At 43.3% G+C, this 22,710-nt stretch overlaps 1 protein-coding gene across 4 annotated transcripts in view; it reads left to right on the top strand.

The window, feature by feature from the left end:
* The window catches only part of LOC138741085 (myelin protein zero-like protein 3), a 30,175-nt gene extending 7,684 nt beyond the window's left edge, over positions 1–22,491 (top strand). Inside the window, exons 3-7 of one of the 4 annotated variants that reach the window (XM_069894612.1) lie at positions 5,525–5,735; positions 7,806–7,959; positions 8,918–8,984; positions 10,627–10,696; positions 22,068–22,155. In XM_069894612.1, the coding sequence (XP_069750713.1) occupies positions 5,525–5,735; positions 7,806–7,959; positions 8,918–8,984; positions 10,627–10,689 (495 nt within the window). In that variant the 3' untranslated portion in view covers positions 10,690–10,696; positions 22,068–22,155. The other 3 variants (XM_069894610.1, XM_069894611.1, XM_069894609.1) reach the window with 3 other exon arrangements.
* The last annotated feature ends 219 nt before the right edge of the window (positions 22,492–22,710 follow it).

Genomic DNA, 22,710 nt, shown 5'->3' with positions numbered 1-22,710 from the left:
TGCCATGTTCTCACCATTCACTGTGTAGCAAGAGAGCTTGTCCCCTCTTCCTGTATGAGCATTGGATTAAGATGACATGAATTGGAGACTCTATCAGCACATTCCCCAGGATCTGGGGAATTCCTGGAGCAGATCTTCCCTCTAGTGGAGGCATTTCATATTGTAGGTCAGTTGATTAAATAGTGAATAGAGCTTGCTGAAAACTGGTCTTAAATTGTGTCTTTCACTACCTCAAAACATCTTGAACAGCTTTACAAGAATTTTGGTATGTAGCCATTTGTTTTGATGTTGTAAATGTGGTCGCACATTTGAGAATAGCAAGATCCCACAACCTGCAGTCCAGATAATCTAAAATAAAACCACTATAGGGAAAAAGCTGGAAATCTCAAGTCATTAGAAAGTTGCTGGAAATACTCACCAGTTCAGAAGGTTTCTGTGGAAACAGACAGGGTAGTTTCTACTGGTAGATGTTATCAGAACTGGGAAAAGTTAGAGAATGAAGGACAAAGTTGGGCATATTGGTCAGTGTTGGGACGGGATTCGGGAAAATTCAACATTCGATAGTCCAATGCGAGATATTGAGTCTGGAAATGAGCGAGAAAGCTCCTATTCTTGTTTGGATAATGCCTTGGGGTTATTTGCATTTTGTTCTGGTTCTACTCTCCTTGAGGGAAGATGTTCTGGCTTTGGAGGCAGTGCAGAGGAGGGTCACCAGATAAGGGGGTTAGCCTATAAGGAGAGATTGAGACTGTACTTGCTGGAATTTAGAAAATGAGAGGGAATCTTGTAGAAATGTAAAATATTATGAAAGGCTTAGATAAGAGAGTAAGTAAGTTGTTTCCATTGGTAGGGGAAACCAGAACTAGGGAACATAGCCTCAAGATTCTGAGTCGTAGATTTAGGATGGAGATGAGGAGGAACTGCTTTTCCCAGAGGGTGCTGAATCTGTGGAATTTGCTGTCCATTGAAGCAGTGGAAGTTACCTCAATAAAATATTTAAAATAAGGTTAGATAGATTTTTGTATGGTAAGGGAATTAAGTAATATGGTGAAAAGGGCAGGGAGGTGGAGATGAGACTGTCATCAGATCAGCCATGATCTCATTGAATGGGGGAGCAGGCTAAATGGGCCCGATGGCTGACTCCTGCTCCCATTTCTTATGTTCATTGTCAGAGAGCAGATTGAGTCCTGAGCATCATGTCTCATTGGAAGGATGAGTGGAAAGACTCACATTAGAATAAATTGCATTGTCTCTCCTGCAAAAGGCAATATATTTGTTTGTTTTTGTGATGTCTTTCTTGTGTTACTTCGGGAAATCCTTCTTTGCTGCAGTCCATGTGGGGCCAGTTCTCCAATTGTAGAAGTGTTGAAGGGCATTATCACCTGGATTTGCTCTGCACTACAGGTTAGTGATGTGGGACATCATCCTTCTTTCTCTGGTAAGGGAGACATTTGATTGAGAGTAAATCAACAGGTAATATCAAAAGCAAGAACTTCAGTGGACATTTAGGGTGGAGTAGGTTACCAAGTGCAGGATCCTTGGAGAGCGAGACAGGGGAATTAATAAAAGGAAGCAAATAATTTAAGCTGTTCATCACAGTGGAGGTCACTGCAAATATCCATGGATTATAGGTGAGCTGGTTTCAAATAGAAGGGAAGAATTTGGAACAATTCCTGTAACTAATGTAAAACACAAAAGACAGAGAGATCAAGAAAGAGGAGATGAACCAAATGAATTTGAGGTTGGGATGAAAGTTATCAGCAAAATGAATAAAGTCAACAAGCTTCTCACATGTGTATGAGGCGGCCCCAATGTAGTCATCACTGTAGCAGAGGAAGAGTTGAGGGACCTTGCCTGTGTTGATTTGTAGCTTGGATTGCTCCATAAAGCCCACAAACAGACGTAGCTGGGACCCAGCGGGTACCCATGGCTACTCCTTTCAGAGAAAGTGGGATGTTGAAGGTAAGTTATTAAGGGTGAGAACAAGTTCTGCTATGTGGAGGAGGGTGGTGATGACTGGTTCGATCTGTTGTCAAAAAAGAAACAAAGGGCTTTGACACCTTCTGTATGTGGGATGGAGGTGTAGAGAGATTGGATGTCCACTGTGTATATAAGGCGGTCAAGTTCAGGGAATTGAATGTTATGAAAGAGATCGAGGGCATGTGAAGTAATGCGGATGTTGGTGGGGAAGGATTGGACTGGGGCCTGCAACTAAAGTGTTGGAATTCAAGGGAGACAAGTCATCAGAGCTCAAAGGGCTGTACTCAAAAGGTATTAGAGGGAGTGACCACAGAGATGGTAAAGTCACAGGCTGGAGTTTTTCAAAACTCTCCAAGTTCTAGGAGGGTAGCAACAACTGAGAAATATGGAAATCTGATGCCATTGTTCAAAAACTAAGGAGACAAAAAGCAGGAAACTACAGGTTTAATGTCTGTTGTTAGGAAGATGCTGGAATCTGCATTCGAGGGAAAACAATATACGCAGTGAAGCTTGATGTAATCAAAGAAAGTCAACATTATTTTTTTGAAAGGAAAGTCACATTTGTCAAACTTGTTAAGATGTTAAGGGGACACAAGAAGCAGAATCGATGGAAGGAAACTAATCCTGAATTGGGATTTCTAGAGGGCATTTGATAAAGTGCCACAGAAAAGCCAAATGTATTGGAGGCAGTGCACTGAATAGATTGAAAAGTGGTTGTCATGAAGAAGACAGGGTTGGAATAAATGGCTCATTTTCAGACTGGAAGGGGAAAACTTGTGGAGTGCAGCGAGGCTAAATGTTTGGTCCTTAATGATTTACTATTTATATTGAATACTGAGCAAAAGTGACAGAATGTACTGGCATTGGAGGCAGTGTAGAGGAGGTTCTGGGTTGATTTCAAAGATGAGGGCCTTAGCCTACAAGGAGAGATTGAGACATCTGGGACTGTACTCACTGGAACTGAAGAAATGAGAAACATATAAATTTATGGAAGGCTTAGCTAACTTAGAGGTAGTTAAGTTGTTTCCATTAGTGTGGGAGACGATTCAGGGTAGTAGATTTAGATGAGGAGGAACTGCTTTACCCAGAGGGTGGTGAATCTATGGAATTTGCTCCCATTGAAACAGTGGAGGCTACCTCAGTAAATATATTTAAGAATATATTTAATATATTTAAATCTATATTTTTACATAGATGGGGAATTAAGGATAGATTTTTATATAGTAGAGGATTTGAGGGATATGGGGAAAAGGCAGGTTGGTGGAGATGTGCCTATCATCAGATCAGCCACGATCTCATTGAATGGCCGAGAAGGCTCGATGGGCTGGATGGCCTACTCCTGCTCCTATTTTATGTTCCTATGTTCTAATACAAAGTTCCCAAGTTTGCTGAAGGGATGGAATTTTGGACAGAGGATATTTGTACTCTGGAACAGGATATATGTTGAGTGAATAGACAAAACTTGGCAATTGGAATTGAATGTGGAAAGTGTGAGGTCATGCATTTCAAAAGGAGAAATCAAAAGACAGGCCATTTTCTAAGTGGAGAAGGACTGCAAAGAAATGGGAGTACAAAACAATCAAAGTGTTCAACTCCAAAAAATGCAAAATGTCAGCATTCAAGTCCAGCAAATAACTAACCCTTTATTGCCAACGGTCTAGTGTAAAAAGGAGTATTGTCACAGTTTTACAGGGCAGTCTGGCCTAGTCTATTGTCTAGAGTTTGTATCCCCTTTGTCTCCCTGTTTAAAATATATGATATGATTGCATTGGAAGTATTCCTGAAGAAATTCACTCGGCTAATACCTGGCATGAAAGGGTTATCTCAAATGATTCAAATTGTTAGTTCTGTATTCCTTGGAGTTTGGATGAATAATGGGTGAATTGAATGAGGTTCTAAGAAAGCACAATAAGGTTTGAGATGATTTGGGAGTTATGGGTTATGGATTATGTGGATATACAAAGCATTGATGTGAGAATCAGTCTTCATAAAACCTGTTTTAATGTATATTACAATCAATATTTGATAGTATTTTTTAACCAAAAGTATACTTTATTCACAATAAATTACTTACAGAAAAGAAAACCATTCATAGTCTATTTATACCCATAATGTCATTCACATCTATATATTCTCATCAATGTACATTGTTGCATTTGTTCTTTCAGTGTTACCACCACTGTGGCATGTTGTTGTTTCTTCACCCTCTGTTCATTGAGGGGCTTCCTCTCTGTCTCAAAGCCTGGTAATGGGAGGACTCTAGAATTTGGACCTTCCCTACATTCATGTTGGCTGCACCAAGTGTGTCTCTTGGCAATGTGGTATAAAAAGGGCAGCTTTGTAACCAGTAGTAGTGTCTACAGAGCACAGGTTGCTGGCCCAAAGCAGGAGAGCAACTCTAATATAAGACAAAGGGGCTGTGTCAATTGGCTTACATTATTGTAACTGAACGTGAGAAGCTTCCATCACAGGTTTAATTTTGTCAGGTAGCACTTCAAGCATGGTCATGGGCACATTAGCTCTGTCTCTCAACGGAATGTCTGTGTATCCAGTCAGCCATCACCATAATGCTGTTGTGGATTTTCTGTCTGTAGATGTAAACCAACCATGTGAATTACCTTGCCAAGTAACAGAGAGGATCCAATGAACTGCTGGAGGAACTCAGCAGGTCAGGCAGCATCCATGGGTAGAAATGGTCAGTCCTGCTTGTGTGTTCAGTCCCTTGCCAGACCATCAACAGGATGTTTGTTTTGTTTGGGTGGGAATAAACTTTGGAGAAATTTAGTTTGTTCATATTGTCAAATTTACAACCTTGTTTTACATTTTGCTTTTAATTATACAGTAAAAGCCCTGGTATCTGGCACCTGTAGGGAGTGGTAGCTGCTGGATATGTATTTTCCTGTTGCTTGGGACGTGATCTTACCATGCCTACCTAATACACCTGCATTAAAAATAAACAATTTAAAAGACACAAATGAACTTAAAATGAACAAACTTCATTTGCATGAATATATAAACTTAAAGCATTCTGTTTAATTTTCAGTCACATTCTTTGAAAATATGTAACAGCTGCTGTCCACAGAGCTGCCCGAAAGATTAACAATAACATTATAGATAACCCCCCCTGCCCCTCTCCCCAAGGTTTACAGTTGAAACCTCTGACTGGGCTGACTCCTAAAAAGCAGGGATAAGGGGACACTTTAAGAGAGTCACTCCAATGGCAAGTGACATCAATTGCTCTCTATTCAGGGCGATACCATTACTGTTTTACACACTTTATTCAAACAGCTGCCACAAGCAAAGCACAACCAAGGCACTCCGCTTGTGGTGAACAATTTATAACAACCCCACATACCACAGGTTAAGAAATACTGGTTTAGGTTATGCAACTTAGCAACTCTCACAGCAGAATAACAGATTTCCTGTGCTTTTGCGTACAATTAGTGCTGGAATATCGTTGTGGGAGAGGAATTTCTGCCAACGGTTACTTTGGGACTCAGCTATTGTGTGTTGTGTTTGACTCTGATCCCCTTTCCCACTGCAGATACTTTATTACCATTCTGCCGCGTTTCCTGCTTTTCAAGGCCCATTGAAGGATCGAGTCCTATGGAATGGGGAGGTTAGAAATGGCAATGCTTCAATCATCGTGAAGAATCTGACACAGAATGACAATGGGACATTTAGTTGTGTCGTGCAGAACCCGCCCGACGTGAGCAGCTTTGTGCCTACCACTAAGCTCACCGTCACCAAAAGAGGTGAGTTGGTTAAAGTGACAGAAAAGGGAACCATTCGGCACAAACGATGCTGATTTTCAATCAGATCCATGTTTCAACCCAGTGGGGGAATAGATATGCACAGTCACAGACTATTTCCCATGAGAGGGAATCTAAAACTAGAGAGTATAAATTTGAGGAAAAAGGGAAAGGATTTAAAAGGGGTCTGAGGGGCACCTTCTTCATAGAGGGTGGTGGGTATATTGAACGAGTTGCTGGAGGTAATGGTCGAAGAGCAGCACAATTAGTGGTTAGTGCATTACTATTACAGCACCAGTGACCTGGATTTGAATCTGGCACTGTCTGCAAGGAGTTTGTAAATTCACCCTGTGACCATGTGGGTTTTCTGTGGGCTGCGGTTTCCTCCCACGTTCCAAAGATGTACGGGGGTTAGTAGGCTAATTGGTCACACAAATGTATTTGGGTGCATGGCTCATGGGCTGGAGGGGTCTGATATCGTGCTGGATCTCCTAATAAAATAAATAAATAAAGTGGGGAGAATTGTGACATTCAAAAGATATCCCAGGACAATTTTATTGAAAAGGTTTGCTTCCTGAAAAACAAAATTGGTTATTGTGGTAAACACAAATATAATTTCAGATTTGCTGTATCACATAGAAATTTGGAGAAACCTTAAATTAAATTTGATTGAATTTAGCATAAAACATATACTCGCCACAAATGCAACAGAATGTATCACAGTTGTTGCGACACTGCCGATACATTTTTTGCTGTGTTGAATCGTCCTGAAGACAATAAACGCTATTGTTAAATACACTCACTATGCTATTGCCTGCAGAATATGCACATCAACATGGGTTCAATCCATATACAAATGCTATGCATTACATTGATATGTGAGGTGCTTTCAAATTTTGTCTGCATCTCACCTGAGTAAGCAGATCCAGGCCTAAGACAACATTTGCATCGCCTCTGCACTGAGTGCATGTCCAGTCATACTTAGACTGACCAAAACAGCTTGCTTTGTTGGCAGTATACTAGTAGGCTTAAAATATGGCAGGAAATCACAAAATATGTTATACCTAAAAAAAGGTGCATGATAGAATATTTTAAGGTGATTTTCATGATTAGCAGCCCAAAATCCATAAAATACACCCAAAAGAGTTCAAAATCTTCGTTGTCCAGTGTATTCAGAGAGGTCCATTGGATAGGAAAGATTCAGGGGGATATGGGACAAGTGCAAGCAAATAGGACCAGGTTGGAGAGCATGGATAATTTGGGCTGAATGGCCTGTTTCTGTGGTCTGGAACTGCTTCTCATCAGAGAATGGAGGCTTCTCCCAACTTTACCCCACTTTTGCCATTTGCCTCCTATCGAGTCCTTGGTTCTCCAGAAGCAAAAGTCTTTGTGGCGTTTTGACACATAGGGAGTGTTTACGAAGGAAGGGATACGAGGGAGTCTGCTCCAGGAGCTGGCCAACAGGAACCTGGGGCAGTGATACGCCACTTCACCTCTGCCCGCCAATCCCTGACCCTCATATCTTTCATCCCCCTGCCTTCTTCCTGAAAAATCGTGTAACATAAATTAATTAAATTAATCCAAAAGTGAAACACTGATGTCTGCCGACACTGTGGTTGAAGTGAAAGCACAATGCTGGAGAAACTCAGCAGGTCAAACAGTGTTCTTTATAGAGCAAAGATAAAGATATATAACCAATGTTTTGGACTTGAGCCCTTCATCAAGGTACGAACAAAATGTAAGCAGGTTATGTATCTTTATTTTTGCTCTATCAAGTACACTGTTTGACCTGCTGAGTTTATCCAGCATTGTGTTTTCAAATTAATCCAAAATCAGGGGCTGTAAGTGAAGCTGAGAAGCAGGAAAAAAAACTTTATTGGGCATGCTCATATAGGAGATATTTGAGCAAAGTAGGTTAGATGACTTCACATTGCAAAGAGTGCATGAGAGAAAAGGGAGTTTAAAAATCAGCAATTTGGTTGACGGAAAGAGTGCATTTCCTGTGTGGGCTGAATGGCCTGCTTCTGTGCTGTAAGCTGCAGTTAACTGGCCTTGGTTCTTTTCTCTGTACAGTACTCCCTTTTCGCCTGAGTGTAGTCGTCATGTTGATGCTGCTGGTGGTTGTGCCAACTTTGCTGGTGGTCATCGTGCTTCTGGTGTGGACGGGCAAGAGATTTGACTTCTGCAGATCCAGAGCCGCAAAGTCACCGATCGAGGTGTTGGAAGGGTAGGCTAAGAGCTGGCAAGGGATTATTGAGCAAATCAGTCGCCTTCCCTTAAAACAGCCCGATTTATCAGTTAATTTAACCAACCAGTTCACACACAGCAGCTATGAAGACGGAGCAAGATCCCACAAGAGGGCAGTGGGCGATTCACAAATTCATCATTAGGATGGATAATCTAATGGTTCATAGAATGATAGACCACTGAAAGAGGCTATTTGGCCCATTATAGCTGGTCTAATTCTCTAAAAGGAGACAAATTCATCCCATCTGCTGATTTTTTTCCTCATTATTTGCTATCCTCTTCTTTGCATCCATTCAAATCTCTTCTGAATCTGGTGCCAGCTTTCATGCCAAGCAACCAGATCCCAATGCTTCACCGTCAAAAATACTCTCCTCATCTCCCCACTTCCTTTGTTGAATACTTCTCGCAGAGATCCCCAAAGTGCTAGAACCCCACCATTAATCTGAGAAGATCTTAGCTCCTTGGGCTATGACAGCAAATCCTCCTGAAAAATTCTCATTCCTCCCTCCTGACAACCTTTCCCTCCCCAAAGAACCCTTTATTCCCGTCTTCATTCCAGAGACCTCCAGACATCCTCTCCTCATCCTCCCAAAATCCCTTTGATGGAGCCCTTGGAATTAATTTAGTTTTTGCTTAAATTTTGCATTTACAGTAAAACCCCTGGTATCCAGCAGCTATAGGGTTTGGTTTATGCCAGATAAGTAAATTTTCTGGTTGCTTGAGATTGCAAGTTGTGTAATTGGTAAATTAATGGTGATGCGCGCCAATTTTAATCTTTTGTATTTTTTACCTTTTTTTTCCAGCGACTTTCTTTTTGCCGGTTAGTTGAGGCTGTTGGTTGCTCGCATTTTAGATAACAGGGGTTTTTCTTTTGAGGAAACAAATTTTGCACCTGCTGCCATGTTACAAACAATAACTGTAGGTCTCTTCCTCCACAGAGATATGGATGGTTCTGAAGATGGGTTGTGGAACAGCTTGTGCATGCGATGTGCTACTTGTTTGCAGGTGAGTTCCAGCATGGGTTTTCCAGATACCAACCCTTCGCTCAGCATTGGATGCGGGGATTGTGTGGAGCTCGATGGTCAGGGTGGGGGAGAAGTGAGGGAGTGGCTAGGGGAGATGGAGGGGATGCAAGAAGGGGCTGGAAACTGGATTCAAAAATCACGGGAGGTGGGAGGATGAAGTGTAGGGAGATGGCAAAATGGGCAAGGTTTGAACTTTAGATGTTGCTTGGCAGAAATTCAACTTTGAAGGATCATGGTGATGACAGCAAGGAGGCGAATGGATCCTTACGTTCAACACGAGGAGGTTCCAGGTCATTAGATGCATCATCCTTTGTAAACTGAGAAGGATTCTTCTGCAAGTAGTCTAATGGGTTAACTCTAAAATATTGTACATACACCCATATAAAGTAGAACAATGAGAACATGATTAAAATTGTAATGAGGAAAAAAAAGATCATTTAGTACCAGGCACGTTCTCTGTGGTTGTACTGTTGTGGGGTTCATTCAGGAGTCTGATGGCTGTTGGAAATAAACTGCCTATAAGCCTTTTGGTGCACTTTCTCCCTAGTGGAAGAAGAAATTGAGTCCAGGGTGTGATGGGACCTTCATTATGTTTGCGGACTTTCCAAGGCAGCGGAAGATGCAGTGGATTATGAGGTGCCCAAATTCATCACATCAGAAGTTACAAGGAGGGGAAGAGCCACAGACAAGTTTGGCTTCTTTGTCCTCCACACAAACATGGTCTGGGCAAAACTGGGACCCTCCATTTCTGCAGTTGCAGTGGGACACGTCCTGTGTCAGTCAGTCAGTGTATGAACATTGAGAAGCCCAGTGCATTGAAAAAAATGTTTTAGTTTTGAAACAGTAGTTACAAGAATGTTGGTGAAGAGAATGTGTAACAGGATCAAAGTCACAGAACTTCACTTGATTTCTCATGACGTAGAAAGAGGCCCTTTGCCGAATGCGTTTATGATATGTTGAGAGCAACCTCATCAACCCCATTACTCTACCCTTCTCTGATGTTCATAGCACCCATCTACACCAGGGGCAATTTTCGATTGCCAATTAACCCAACAGCCAGTTTACCTTTAGGACATGGGGGGACTTCAGAGAGCTTGGGGATGGGAAAACCCAACTGGTCACAGGGAGGGTGTTCAATCTCTACCCAGACATGTGGCACCACTCCTTGCTGTGTCACTCTGCCACCATATGGCCCACCAATGCACTGCAGGGCTAAGAGACAGAGTAGGTCAGACAGCATTCGTGGGTTTCAATTCTCTGTCTGTTACCAAGACTAAGTTAGAGTAGGTGAAATGACAACTATACAGTGGGAAAGAATCTGGAGGGGCCCAGATGCAATTGACTAAAGGACAGAAGGTGTGAGAGGCAAAGGCGCAGATTGAGGGAGAAAACACTAGGAAAGGGGATATGTAATTTCATCCATTCTTAGTCCTGATGAAGGGTCCAGACCAGAAATGTTGATGGTCCATTCTACCCATAAAATGCTGTCAACCTGCTGAGTTCCTCCAGCAAATCTTTATCTGCTCCAGATTCCAGATCTGCAACCTTCGTGCCTGCTCTGGGTCTGGGCTCCATTCCTAGATGCTCCCAGATGTTTGATTTGCTTTTATTTTTCTCTCCAGGATTCCGACGAGGAAGATGAGGACTTCCACCATTTTCATCCTGTGTCAGAATCAGTTACATAGCCTGAAGGTTTTTTTTTCTTCCATATTATCCTGGGCAGAATGATTGGGTAGGCCTCCTGGATGATCTGTGTCAGGGAGGGGTTAGTTTTTCTGTTACCACTCCAGGTAAGGGGTTGGGGTAAGGGCGTCTCACCTTATCTTCTCTCGCACTTTCTGGTAAGGGGATCAATAATTATGTATATTTTCAGATTAAGGGCCTGCTAAGACACTGGGATCTGCCCACAATTTTAACATTAAATTCAAATTTAATTTTTTTAAAATTTGAATTTAGACATGCTGCATGCCCTCCTGGGCCCATGAGTTTGTGCCAACCAAATACCCTAATTAACCTATAACCACTGTATGATTTTGAAGGGTGGGAGGGAACCAGAGCACCTGAAAGAAATCCACTCAGACAGTGGGAGAATGTACAAACTCTTGAACCCAGATAGTTGGCACTGTAATATTGTTCAGCTAATCATGGTGAAGAATGTGTCCTGTTCACAAGAAGCAGGATTAATCCAACCCGGCCAATTACTGCCACATGAGCCCATTCCCCCAAACATCACAAAGTGATGGAAGGAATCATCCGCAGTCCAATCAAGCACCACTCCCAGCAAAGGCGCTCAGCTCCTTACCTCACTGGTCTCAACATGGACGGAAGAGCTAAGCTCCAGAGGTGAAGAGGGAGAGCGACTGCCCTCAACATTAAGGCAGCATTCAACAGAGCGTGGCATCAAGTCCTGCCTAAACTGGAGTCACTGAGAATTGTCTTTCTGTTTGGAATCATTCTGTGCACAAAGGAAGCCGGCTGTGGGGATTTGAGGCCAATCATCTCAATCTCAGGACATTTCAGCAGGAGCTCTTCATGTGGGCTGTCTTTGGCCCAACCATCTCCAACTGTTTTATTCATTACTTTCCTTCAGTCACGATGCCCAAGAGCGTCTTTGCTGATGATTTCACAAAGCTCATCCCCATTAGTAATTCCTCAGATAAAGAAGCAGGTCTCCAAACAAATGCAGCGAGACCTGAACACTATCCGTGCCTGGGCTGATAAGTGATGAGTAACATTTACAACACACAAATGCAATAATGATGGCCAATGAAAGAAAATCCAATTTTCACCCCTTGACATTCAATGGGATTATTATCATTCATTCCCCCACTACAAACATCCTGAAAGTTCACCTTGACCAGATACTGAAGAGGAACAGGGATATACATGATGGCACTACAGGAGCAGGTCAGAGGCTCAGAACCTTGCAATGAGTAACTTCCCAAAGCCTGTCCACCATCCTCAAGGCTGAGGTCAGGAGCAACACTGAACACCCCACTTGTCTGAATAAATGCACCTTCAACTCGTGGTGGACATAGCAGGCCATCTGATCAGTACCCCATTCGCAGCCAATCACTCACTGTACCAACCGGGTATGGTAGCAACAGTCGGTACCATCTACAGGATGCTCTGCAACTCACCGAGACTCATTGAACAGCACCTTCCAAACTCGGGAACGTTGCCAGCTGGAGGGGCAAAGGTAGCAAAAGGGGAACAGCAGCACCTGGAGATAGCTACATACCATCCTGGCTTGGAAATATATTGCCATTCCTTCAACGACATTGGCTCAAAACCTCTCTAACATCATTGAGGATGTACCGCATCCTGTGGACTGCAGTGGTGCTAGAAGGCAGCTCTCCTCAAGGACAATTGGGGCAAGGTGATTAAATGCTGACTCAGCCTGTAAAGTCCACACCCCTTGAATTAATAAAAGTGACATTGTATCGATAGCTGATGTATCAGTATCTAGATCTCAGAAATGTTCTAAAAAGGAAATGTGAATACTGAGAAGAAGGAGCAGATCAATTAATATGTACAAGATCCACTCTAACATTACAATCCAACCCTCAGCTGTTATCTTCCCCTTGCTATCCCAATGGTCCAGCCCCACAGTGGCCTGGCCCTTCAGCCCAAGCACATTCATGATTTGCTACCTTGTCAAAGTCAAGCTTTGCATCGTGCTGGCACTCTTGAACTGGAGTGATGGCAGACCAGCAGTTTTCCCAGATTCTGGGTATCATCATTTACTGCAGGATATGAAATGTTCCAATTTGCAAGAAGCACTGTCCCCTGATTGGAACTGCAAACTGACCCATGCTCCTCATCCATGGTGATCCCAACTCCTACGCTTTCACTGACCCACACTCTGCTTGATCCCCTGCTCATGTCCCAGATTAATGAGTGAGCCAGATACCAAACCACTGGTTTTCTGAACATTTAGATTATTGGAGTTTCACTTTGGCAGTGGAAAGACCTCTGATTTTGGTGAAAAGGCGTGATAAGAAGTTCTCCAAAATGTGTTATTGTCTGTCATGAATATTCTCAACAGACGCTCAGCCTCTTGAAGTAGAGAACTGCAGAGATTCCTGGACATCGCCTTAATTTAATTCTGTGGGCCAAGTTCTTGACTCCTCATCCAAATAAAGGTCCAACCAACATCCACCCTGCTCAGTCCCTTCAGGTCTGCCTTATGGATCAGCAGGCATTTAGTGAAACTGCAGCTCATCACTGATTTTTCAACTCAATCTCAACATTGACTTAATCGTAAGAGAAAATCAAAACAACTACAGATGCTGGAAGTCTAAAATAAAAACAGAAAATGTAGGCTATGTGTGCATGAAGAGAAACATTGTTTAATATTTTGGGTCAAAGACTATTCATCTCAACAGATCCTTCAGACTTTACACTCTATTCCCAGCCAAATCTAGTTTAAAGTCACCACTGGTTCTGAGATAAAAGCTGAAAACAGAATCCATAAGAACATCAAAAATCGAAGCAGGAGCAGATCTCCCATTCCCATTGAACCTCTGACATTCATACTTGGTTGAACCTGGGAGTGTAAATGTTTTGCTCTTTTGTTTTGGTTAGGTTTGAACTGGTTTGCTCTGTTTTTATTAGTTCCAGAAAAATCAGTCAACTTCTATAATTAAAAAACAAGTAGATAGATGCATCATCCTTTGGTCTTGACAGCGCAATTGGAGTAACAGCAAAGTCACGGCTCCTGTCACGAGCATGTGCATTGACGGCAAATTATTTGGTCAGGCTCTTGAAATCCATTGTGTTCTTGGAGGAATACATCCACAAGTTGGCAGCTGCCTGTGTAATGCAGTGAGAAGCTGTGCTTCCAAGGAGTTGGTGCTTGATTCAGACACGTGGGAGTTGAGAGCAGCCTAGTTCACAACTGGGCAGGAAATGTCTTGACAGTGAAAGTGTTCCACTCAGTAGCAGAGTCTGGGTGATTGAGCTGAGCCAGTGAACTGCGTGGATGATTACTGGGGGTAGGTGTTCGTGAAGTTTTTACTGGGTCTCACAGGCCTAGAAGCAGGGTGTTCAGAATGTAACTGCCCATCTGATGTCTCCACCCCATTCCCACCTGGTTCAGTCTTTATCACCACCATGGTGTCATTCTTTAGCACATCCCAGAGATAAATGGGGTTAGTCGATAAAATAAAGCAATGTTTTCAAAATCACATGTGACATTCTGAGACTGAAATGTAAATTTTGTATGTTAGCTTTATTGACAGCATGGAATGTTATCTATGGGGAAAATAAAATCTTGTATTTTGTATTAGGAGTGTTTTATAGCATCTTATTAGAACTGGGTGGGAGAGGAGAAAGCCAAGTGTGGTGATCCAGTACTTAAGAAGCAGGTAAGTTGGCATCTGTTTAAAAATGCTCATTCATCTCTTCTGGGAAATGACTTGCATTAGAATTGATGAATAGATTGGGATTCTAATAGGCAAAATTAAATGTAATCCTGTTTAGAGGAAGTGAAAGTAGAAGATGCAGGATTAATGTCTAAAATTGTTGAACTCGATGGTGATTCCAGAAAGGTACAATGTGCCCACTCTACAGATCAAGTACTGTTTTACCAGTTCACACTGAACATCACAATACAGGCTATGAACATCAACTCATGGACACTCTTGTATGTGAACAAGCTCACATCACATTAAATTCATATATATCCACCTACTGAACATTCATATATACATATATTCATTTTTTTCTCTCCCTCACTCTCCCTCGCTCTCTCTCGCTCTCTGTATGTCCCTCTCTCCTTCCTTTTAGTAATTGTGCTTTCCTATCAGTCTTTTGTGATTTTTCACACCATTCATTACAAATGGAGATATGGTTACCTTGCAGTCATTGTGCACACTTTTCAATTTAAGGACAAAATCAGCTTTGAATATCTGTAAAAATGGGGATTGCCTGTGGAATAGGAAACAGAACACAGTTGTATGCAATGAAAGTGAATAGTTTAGAAACTGGACCAGATCTGCTGAGGGTCCCACAAAAATAGTTCCCTTGTATGCATTTATGCAAATGAAAGTTGAAACCATCACAGATTGAGTGAGAAAATATTTGGACCTCTGCATAAATGGAAGGGAGGAGGGGAAAGTGAAAATATTGTTTGTTGTGTAATGGCACAGAATTGTACCATGGAAAGATAGGATCCTTGAAATCCTGGAAGGACAGCGAGAGGAAGATGTATTTAATGGTGGCCTGAAGCTGCAGATGATCAAATAAAAGGATGGCCCTGCTGGAGCTGTTGAAATGGAAGTGCTACTTTTGGTGCAAACCCAGTAGAGCAGGGAGCAGAGAGAGAGCGCTGCGCTGTAGGGTCCTACTGCCCGGTCCCAATGTCTCCGTACAGGCTTTAAATGGCCTGTTAGAGGAGCTGATAGTGTATTTTTGAAAACCTGCAACCCTGGAGGTCTGTGCACAAAATGGTGGTGCCTATGCTGGGGTTACAGATTCTGGGGGTGCAGTGGGCAACAAGGCACCAGAAACTGGGAGAACACCCCTTGTTAAGAAGTAGAAGGTTAGAAAATGGCCCTACAGGACTAACCATGCCAGTGGACCAACGAGGGTCTTAGCAACTGAAGGGCACAGAAAGGCTGTAGGCTGTTGGTGACGCAGTGGAAGGACACAGGAAACAGGCTGCAGGCTGCTAGAAACTGGTTTGAAGGCACCAGGTACTGGAACCAGGATTCAACACAGTGATGAAGGCAGGAAAGGCTCTTGAAATGCTTCAGGTGCCGAAGGCTTCCTGATTGCATCAAAAGTTTGGACCTTGGGCTTGGGTGGCTGATGGTTTGAACTGGAGTCTGTGTGGCTGCAGGAGCGCTGGAGGTGAATCCATGGACATTCAGCGTCTCCTTTGCTTCTCTTTCTCTTATTGTTGGGGGGGCCAGGAAATGCTCAGGGCGAGTCTTGTTTGCCTTATGGCAGGCAAATATTGAAGTATATCATGTAAATTACATGATTTCACAGTTTCACATGTATTTCACAGTTTATGTCCATTTTCCAGATTCTTACCTCCCTCCAATCCATTTCAAACACTGACTTTTGTTGCCATCAGTACTTCCTCACATTTTCCCTCTTAACTTTTCCAATATTTCTTCATTCCCACTCCATCCCTCTATTTTCTCCTCTCTGCCTTCTCCTTGCCCATCTCTCTCTACCCCCCTTGCCTTTTCCTCTGTTCCCCTACCCTCCTTCCTGTTATCCCTACCCTTCTACACCCCAATCACTCTTCTACCTCCCCCCCCATTTCCCTGCATAGGATGATAAGCCACCTCCAATTCTAGGTTTCCTCTTTTCTGTTGTAACCGAGGTAGAACTTTATCAATTACAGAGCGTAAGTTCACATTAACAACATCCATTGGGGTTTCTTTGTTACTGCCTCTAACTACATTGGTTTCTTTCATAAAACATTCAGCCAGCCTCACTAGGAACAAGTTCCACTACATCGGAGAGACTGAATGCAGACTGGGAGATTGCTTTGTTGAGCACCTTGGCTCTGTCCATCTTAATAGTATGCATCTCCCAGTGGCCACCGATTTCAATTCCCTGTCCCATTCCCTTGCTGACATATCTGTCCGTGGTCTCGTGCACTGCCAGACTGAGACCACCCACAAAATGAAGGAACAACACCTTATCTTCCAGCTGGACACCCTCCAACCAGATAGCATTAACATCGACTTCTACAGTTTCCATTAAACCCCATCTCCTTCTTCCCCATCACTTTTCCCCCAGCTCTGTCTTTGTCTCTCTCTGTCTCTTCCCTTTCCCTCTCTCTCTTTTCACAGAGCCAAAATCAATTCTCACTTTTCCTCTTACCATATCCAGTTGACACCTTCTGACTGCTGATCTAGACCCCACCACCACCCACACTGTCCCCTCCTGCCCCATCATTAGTAAAATGAATCCAGCATTTCCTTTCCTTCTCCTTCTGTCAGGAGCTCACCTTGGGGTTTGGGATCAGAGATTGGGTCGGGGAGTGAAGAGTTCAAGTTTTATTTCTGCCCCCATTCAGCAGGGAGAACCAGGGCTGATTCGTACCTCCAAAGCCATTCACTGTAATATAATTCCACTGCCATCGTGCTATAATTACAGTAACAGAAGGCTCAAAGCCCACAGCATCAAAAAAACAAATCCCTTTTCACTGTGCTCAAAACATTCCCAGATGTCCAGCCTCAGCAGTGTTGGAACTGAGCCAATCAGATCAAAGCCAATGGATCAGAATTCTACTCCACAATACCAGTTATATCTGACCTGCCGGTATGACAGTCATAGTAAATGGGCCTCCCATATCTTGTTCTCAGCAGAAAGGCCTGAGGCATAACATTCCAAACACTGGATTATCCCATTTAAATCAAAGAATTCTGCTCCAAATCTTGTGATAAGCAGTGACCAGATCAGTTAACTCGGGGTCTTCCTCTGTTCTCTATTATCTTTTGCTGGCATGGGGAACAGAAGTCAGGACTGATTGAGGGGGAGTGTCTGTTTTCAATCATCACCTCTGCAAGTTCCCAAAGATGGCACCTTCAAAGTTTCTTGTTTCATCTGTCAGCTCTGCCTCTCTTGCACTGGCCCTCCCTAACTCACAGTCCTATGCTGATTCATTCAGATGCTCTCACCTTGGTTCACTCCCACCCTCGTTCACACAGGTTAGCATTCTCTTAGCTTTGGAATCATGTGTTTGGAGGCAGGTGCGCAAGCCCAGGAATTTTGAGCCTGGTAGGTGAGACCACATACCAGGAGTCACGTCAGTGAGGGGCTTTTTTTGTTTGAAAATTTTATTAATTCATCATGATAAAACATTCAATGAAAAAAAAATACAGCTACATACATGATCTTTTTTATGTAAATTATACTCCCTACAACCCCTTACCCTAACCCACCCATCCCTCCCCACCCTCCTCTCCCCTTATTACCCTTTCCCCATCAGCTTCATCTTAACATTCCAATCCCCTCTCCCACTCCTCTATCTGTCTCTTCCCCACTCATCCACCTTAACCCTACTACCCCCCCCCCCCCTCACCCACCCACACTCTCTGTCTTACTCCAGGGTCTCAGGTACTAACACTGCTACCTCTGGATGATCTGCCTTCCTGTTGCAGAGGCACATATCCAATCTGTCTTTTCGATCGGTTTTCTTAGTGATGCTTCCTTTGAGAGGGGCCTTCTGTCAAAGTTAGTCTTCCATTTGGATCAGTCTGTGTCATCCAGTCACTCCACAGGTTTGAGATTGCTCATATTAGGGACAGGAGAGAAAACGAAACAGCCACTGTACCACAGAGATGCCAATAGGAACCTCCAATGCTGCATGCCTTGTCAGCCACGGATCCAGTCTGTCTCAACAGATGGGAATTGTCATTCATTTCAGTGTGATGCTGGAGGGGAGAGGGCTGAAAGATTTTGGACAGGAAATCTAGACTAGGAACTGTTCCGTTCCTTGTGGAATCCGTGCAGCAGGGGGGTTGAATGATTCCAGCACTGTCTCCCGATCTGACTGTGGTTTTAGCAGAACCTTGGGAAAGGCTGTGATCCTGCATCACTGAGGGGGAAGTTGTTGCAGGGAGAGCTGGCTGCTTGTCCACAGCAGACTTTTCACCAGAAGAGTTGCACATATTCTCTCTCCCTCTTGTTTTCCTTCAATTCTGGCTGCAGTTTAAATAAACATTTATCTGTCCATCTGACTGATTTTTCCACTGAGGGAGATGATGCAATCCTTGTGTTTACATGAATACAGATTTTCAGAGCTCTGGGTGTTTTGCTCCACTTGGTCATTGTGTGAATGAAAAGTAAAATTATTGCACAAGTTTCCTGGCACTAAAAAAAAGTGTACGCTTAGCCAGAGTAACTGTGCACATAGCCCAAGTCTACCTTACCATAGTGCCTGGAAGAATCTATCTCAAGGTCATTATGTGTGCACCCTATCGATCCCTGTAGTACCGTGTGTCCCCAGTGTCATACTACATCTAACTGAGCCCAATAATGTGGGCACCCAGTCCTGGTGATGTGCCTATATCCAATCCCCATCGATGTGTGCAAGCCCTAAGGAGTGCTCATTCCCCATAGGGACTGTTTCCTAACCCTTGTTATGTGAATATCCAATTGTGTCTACCTCAGTGTAGAACAATAATACAGTAAAACCTCTGGTATCCAGCATCTATGGGGATTGGTAGATGCTGAATAAGTGTATTTTACGATTACTTGAGGTTGTGTGTTGCATAATTGGCAAACTAATGGCAAGGCACACCAATTTTAAACGTATGTATTTTTAAAAATTTAATCATACAGCACAGTAATAGGCCATTTTGGCCCATAAATCTGTGTTGCCCAATTAACCTACACCCCCAGTACATTTCAAATGGTGGACGGAAACTGGAGCCCCTGAGGAAACCCCATGCAGACACAGAGAAAACATACTAACTCCTTATAGACAGCACAGGATTTGAACACCGGTCCCAATCACTGGCACTGTAAAGGCGTGGTGCTAACTGCTACGCCAACTGTGCCACACCATTTTCTGCATTTTTTTTGCTGGTTGCTTGAATTCGGATAACAGGAGTTTTACTGTATAAATCCTGTATCCCAACCTGCACAGTGTGAACCTAGCTCCCACAGCATATTTGCTTTGCTTCCTGTAATGAGTGTCATTCAATCCCCAAAGTGTATGTGTATTTATGATGTGTGTACCCCAACCCACATGTTGCATCTGGCAATATCTCAGTTTCCCCATGTTATACTGTGTTCCCAAAGTTCAATCGTGGGTGCATCCCAGCTCTGTGTGTGTAACGCATAGTAGCTAAATCCTAGATCCAGGGTGTGTTCACCAAGCCCTCATCATGTAGCCTCAATAATTTGTGCTTCCAATACCACATAATATGTGTACTTCTGTCCCCATTATGAATGCACAACTCCCACGACTAGATTAGTTGTTGAAAGGAAGACATCATGGCATCTTTTATGATATCAAGAGGTTCTTAATGAAACACTTCTGAAAAGCAATCAACATATTTCCACACAGCAAGATCTGCACAGATCAAAAAGTAAACCCAGAGTCATCCATTTTATTAGGTGCAAAATAGAAGGCATGAAGATCAATACTGGAAGAAATGCAACATTAAGGATGAAATGCTTGAAGGTGCAGGTTCCTTAGTGTTGTACCAGGGATTTGTCACTGTGGTTTAAACAGCTAGTTCGTCACTGAAACACAGCAGTCAAAGCTAAATCCTCTGGGCTTCTACCCAACCTTCATCTTGAATGGGTTCCAATACTGATTAAGGTTCTTTGACTTGAAATATTAATTGTTTCTTTTACTTCTAAGGCAGCATAATCTGCTGAGATTTTCCAGCATTTTCTGTTTTTATTGAGATCTGGTTCCAATTCAGTATTTGGAAGGTGGAAGGATAATTACCAATGCATAAAAGAGCTTTCTATTCATTGGTCTGTTTAACTGTTAACTCTGTGTTAGCTCTCTCACCAAATATGGCAGGTCAAAGCGAGAAAGAGGGCAAAGGGGGAGAGGTGAACAATGGTGGAGTGGTGGACAGTTGTAAGGGAGGGAGGGATAGAACAATGAAGGAGTATCTGGTTCCTCCCTCTTTTCCCTCTCCTCTGGTACCAAAATATAAACCTATTTTCCCACTCTCTTCTATCCCTTGCATTCCTTCCCTTCCTCCTTTTCCTTTCTCTCTCCCTTCCCTGTTATCAAAGTGCCTCCTCCTTCCCCTACTGCTACCTCTCCTGCCCTCTGGGCCAAAACCTCAGCTGTCCTGAAGGCTCCAGTGGGATGATAGCAAGCTTCCAGCTCACAGCCACGAAGCCCCAGTCTCTGAACTCTGGTTTTGTACCAGTGGCCAGGCTATATTGTCCACAGTATCTGCCCAACAGGCTCCAAGACCCCTTCCTCCAAGTTGGAGGGAGCCCGCAGATCTATTCATTGGTCTGTTTAACTGTTAACTCTTTGTGTCCCAGTCTCAAGCTCGAGGCCCAGGGCTGAGCTCAGCCTTCAGGCCTCTAGCACCAAACCAAAGGCTTCAGACCAGATGACAAGGCCCAGGCCACAAGATTCTTAAAGACAGTTGCCACCAAGTTCTAGCTCTGATGTGTGAGGGGGATGTTCAGAAGCTGCTTCACACAATGACATCAGAGTGTATTAAGGTTAAGAGTTTTAAATCCTCCTCAGGGTTTACGGAAGTAAACCTTCAACCCAGCAATGATTATTTTACCATCTGTCTTGCCTTCATACTATTACCAGGACCCTTTACACAATGATGTTGAGGTCTGACAATTCCCACTCAACTTCAGTGATGCAGTAAATATTCTCAGCAGTCAGTGAATGCCTTCTCTGAACCACAGTAACGTCTGTTAATAGTAAAACGTGTGATGAGTTTGATTCATGGGGGAGGAAGCAATGAAACTGAGCAGACCTGAAAAATGGTTAGCGCCCTCTGCACAAACCCCTTCACTTTGGAGCTGAAACGCAGCAGGTAATGAGCAGCTGAAAGTCTCCATCAGATCTAAGGAAAGTTTAAATGAAACCATCTGCTTAAATTACTCCCTCTGCCTTGGCGGAGTTCAAAATCAATGACATATGAGAGGAAGTAACAAGGATTAACAATTAACAGATTTCAAGTTCCCACAGTCGGAGATTTAAAACAGCCTAACAGTTGCATTCTATCCCTCTAATACCTTAATCCTTCCTCTGAAGTCAGATACTGTAGACCCCTAACTCTCAAACCAAACCCCATCTATCTGGTGTCCTTCAGTTCAAAGTTAACCCCACCTCTACTCTGCTAACCCTCCCCTCTCAAGTGCCTGAATCCTCAAATCGAGCTTCATCTATCTTGTTCTTTAATCCTCCGTTGAGCTCATCCTTAAATGTTCACACTGTACCAATACCTAACCTGACCACTGAATTTCTGATCTTTCTCGCCCTCTCATTCTATTCCTCGTAATCTGTTGAACTTTCCTCTGAAATCGAAAGTCAAAACCTTGCATTTCAGAATCAGAATTTATTGTCACGAAATTTGTTGTTTTGTGGCAGCATTACAGTGACAGAGGTGCACCAAAGAAGAGGTACAAGGACTGCCTAAAGAAATCTCTTGGTGCCTGCCACATTGACCACCGCCAATGGGCTGATATCGCCTCAAACCGTGCATCTTGGCGCCTGACAGTTCGGCGGGCAGCAACCTCCTTTGAAGAAGACCGCAGAGCCCACCTCACTGACAAAAGGCAAAGGAGGAAAAACCCAACACCCAACCCCAACCAACCAATTTTCCCCTGCAACCGTGTCTGCCTGTCCCGCATCGGACTTTTCAGCCACAAACGAGCCTGCAGCTGACGTGGACATTTACCCCTCCATAAATCTTTGTCTGTGAAGCCAAGCCAAAGAAGAAGAAGAAAAGATACAGTGTAAATATTTCTATAAATTACATTTCAAAATAAATGGAGCAAAAAAAAAGAGAAACTGAGGTAATGCCTGTGGTTTATTTTCCATTCAGAAATCTGATGGCAGAGGAGAAGAAGCTGACCTTGTGCCACTTAGTCCTCAGGCTCCTGTACCTCCTTCCTGGCGGTACAGAGTAAAGAGGGCATGGCCTGGGTGGTGAGGTCTTTGCTTTCTTAAGACACTACCTCTAGTAGATGCCCTAGAAGGAGTGAAGACTGATGCCCATGATGTCGCTGGC

The sequence above is a fragment of the Narcine bancroftii genome, chromosome 8 (assembly GCF_036971445.1).
Source record: "Narcine bancroftii isolate sNarBan1 chromosome 8, sNarBan1.hap1, whole genome shotgun sequence".
Taxonomy (NCBI): Eukaryota; Metazoa; Chordata; class Chondrichthyes; order Torpediniformes; family Narcinidae; genus Narcine; species Narcine bancroftii.
This window is presented reverse-complemented; position numbering and strand designations above follow the sequence as displayed.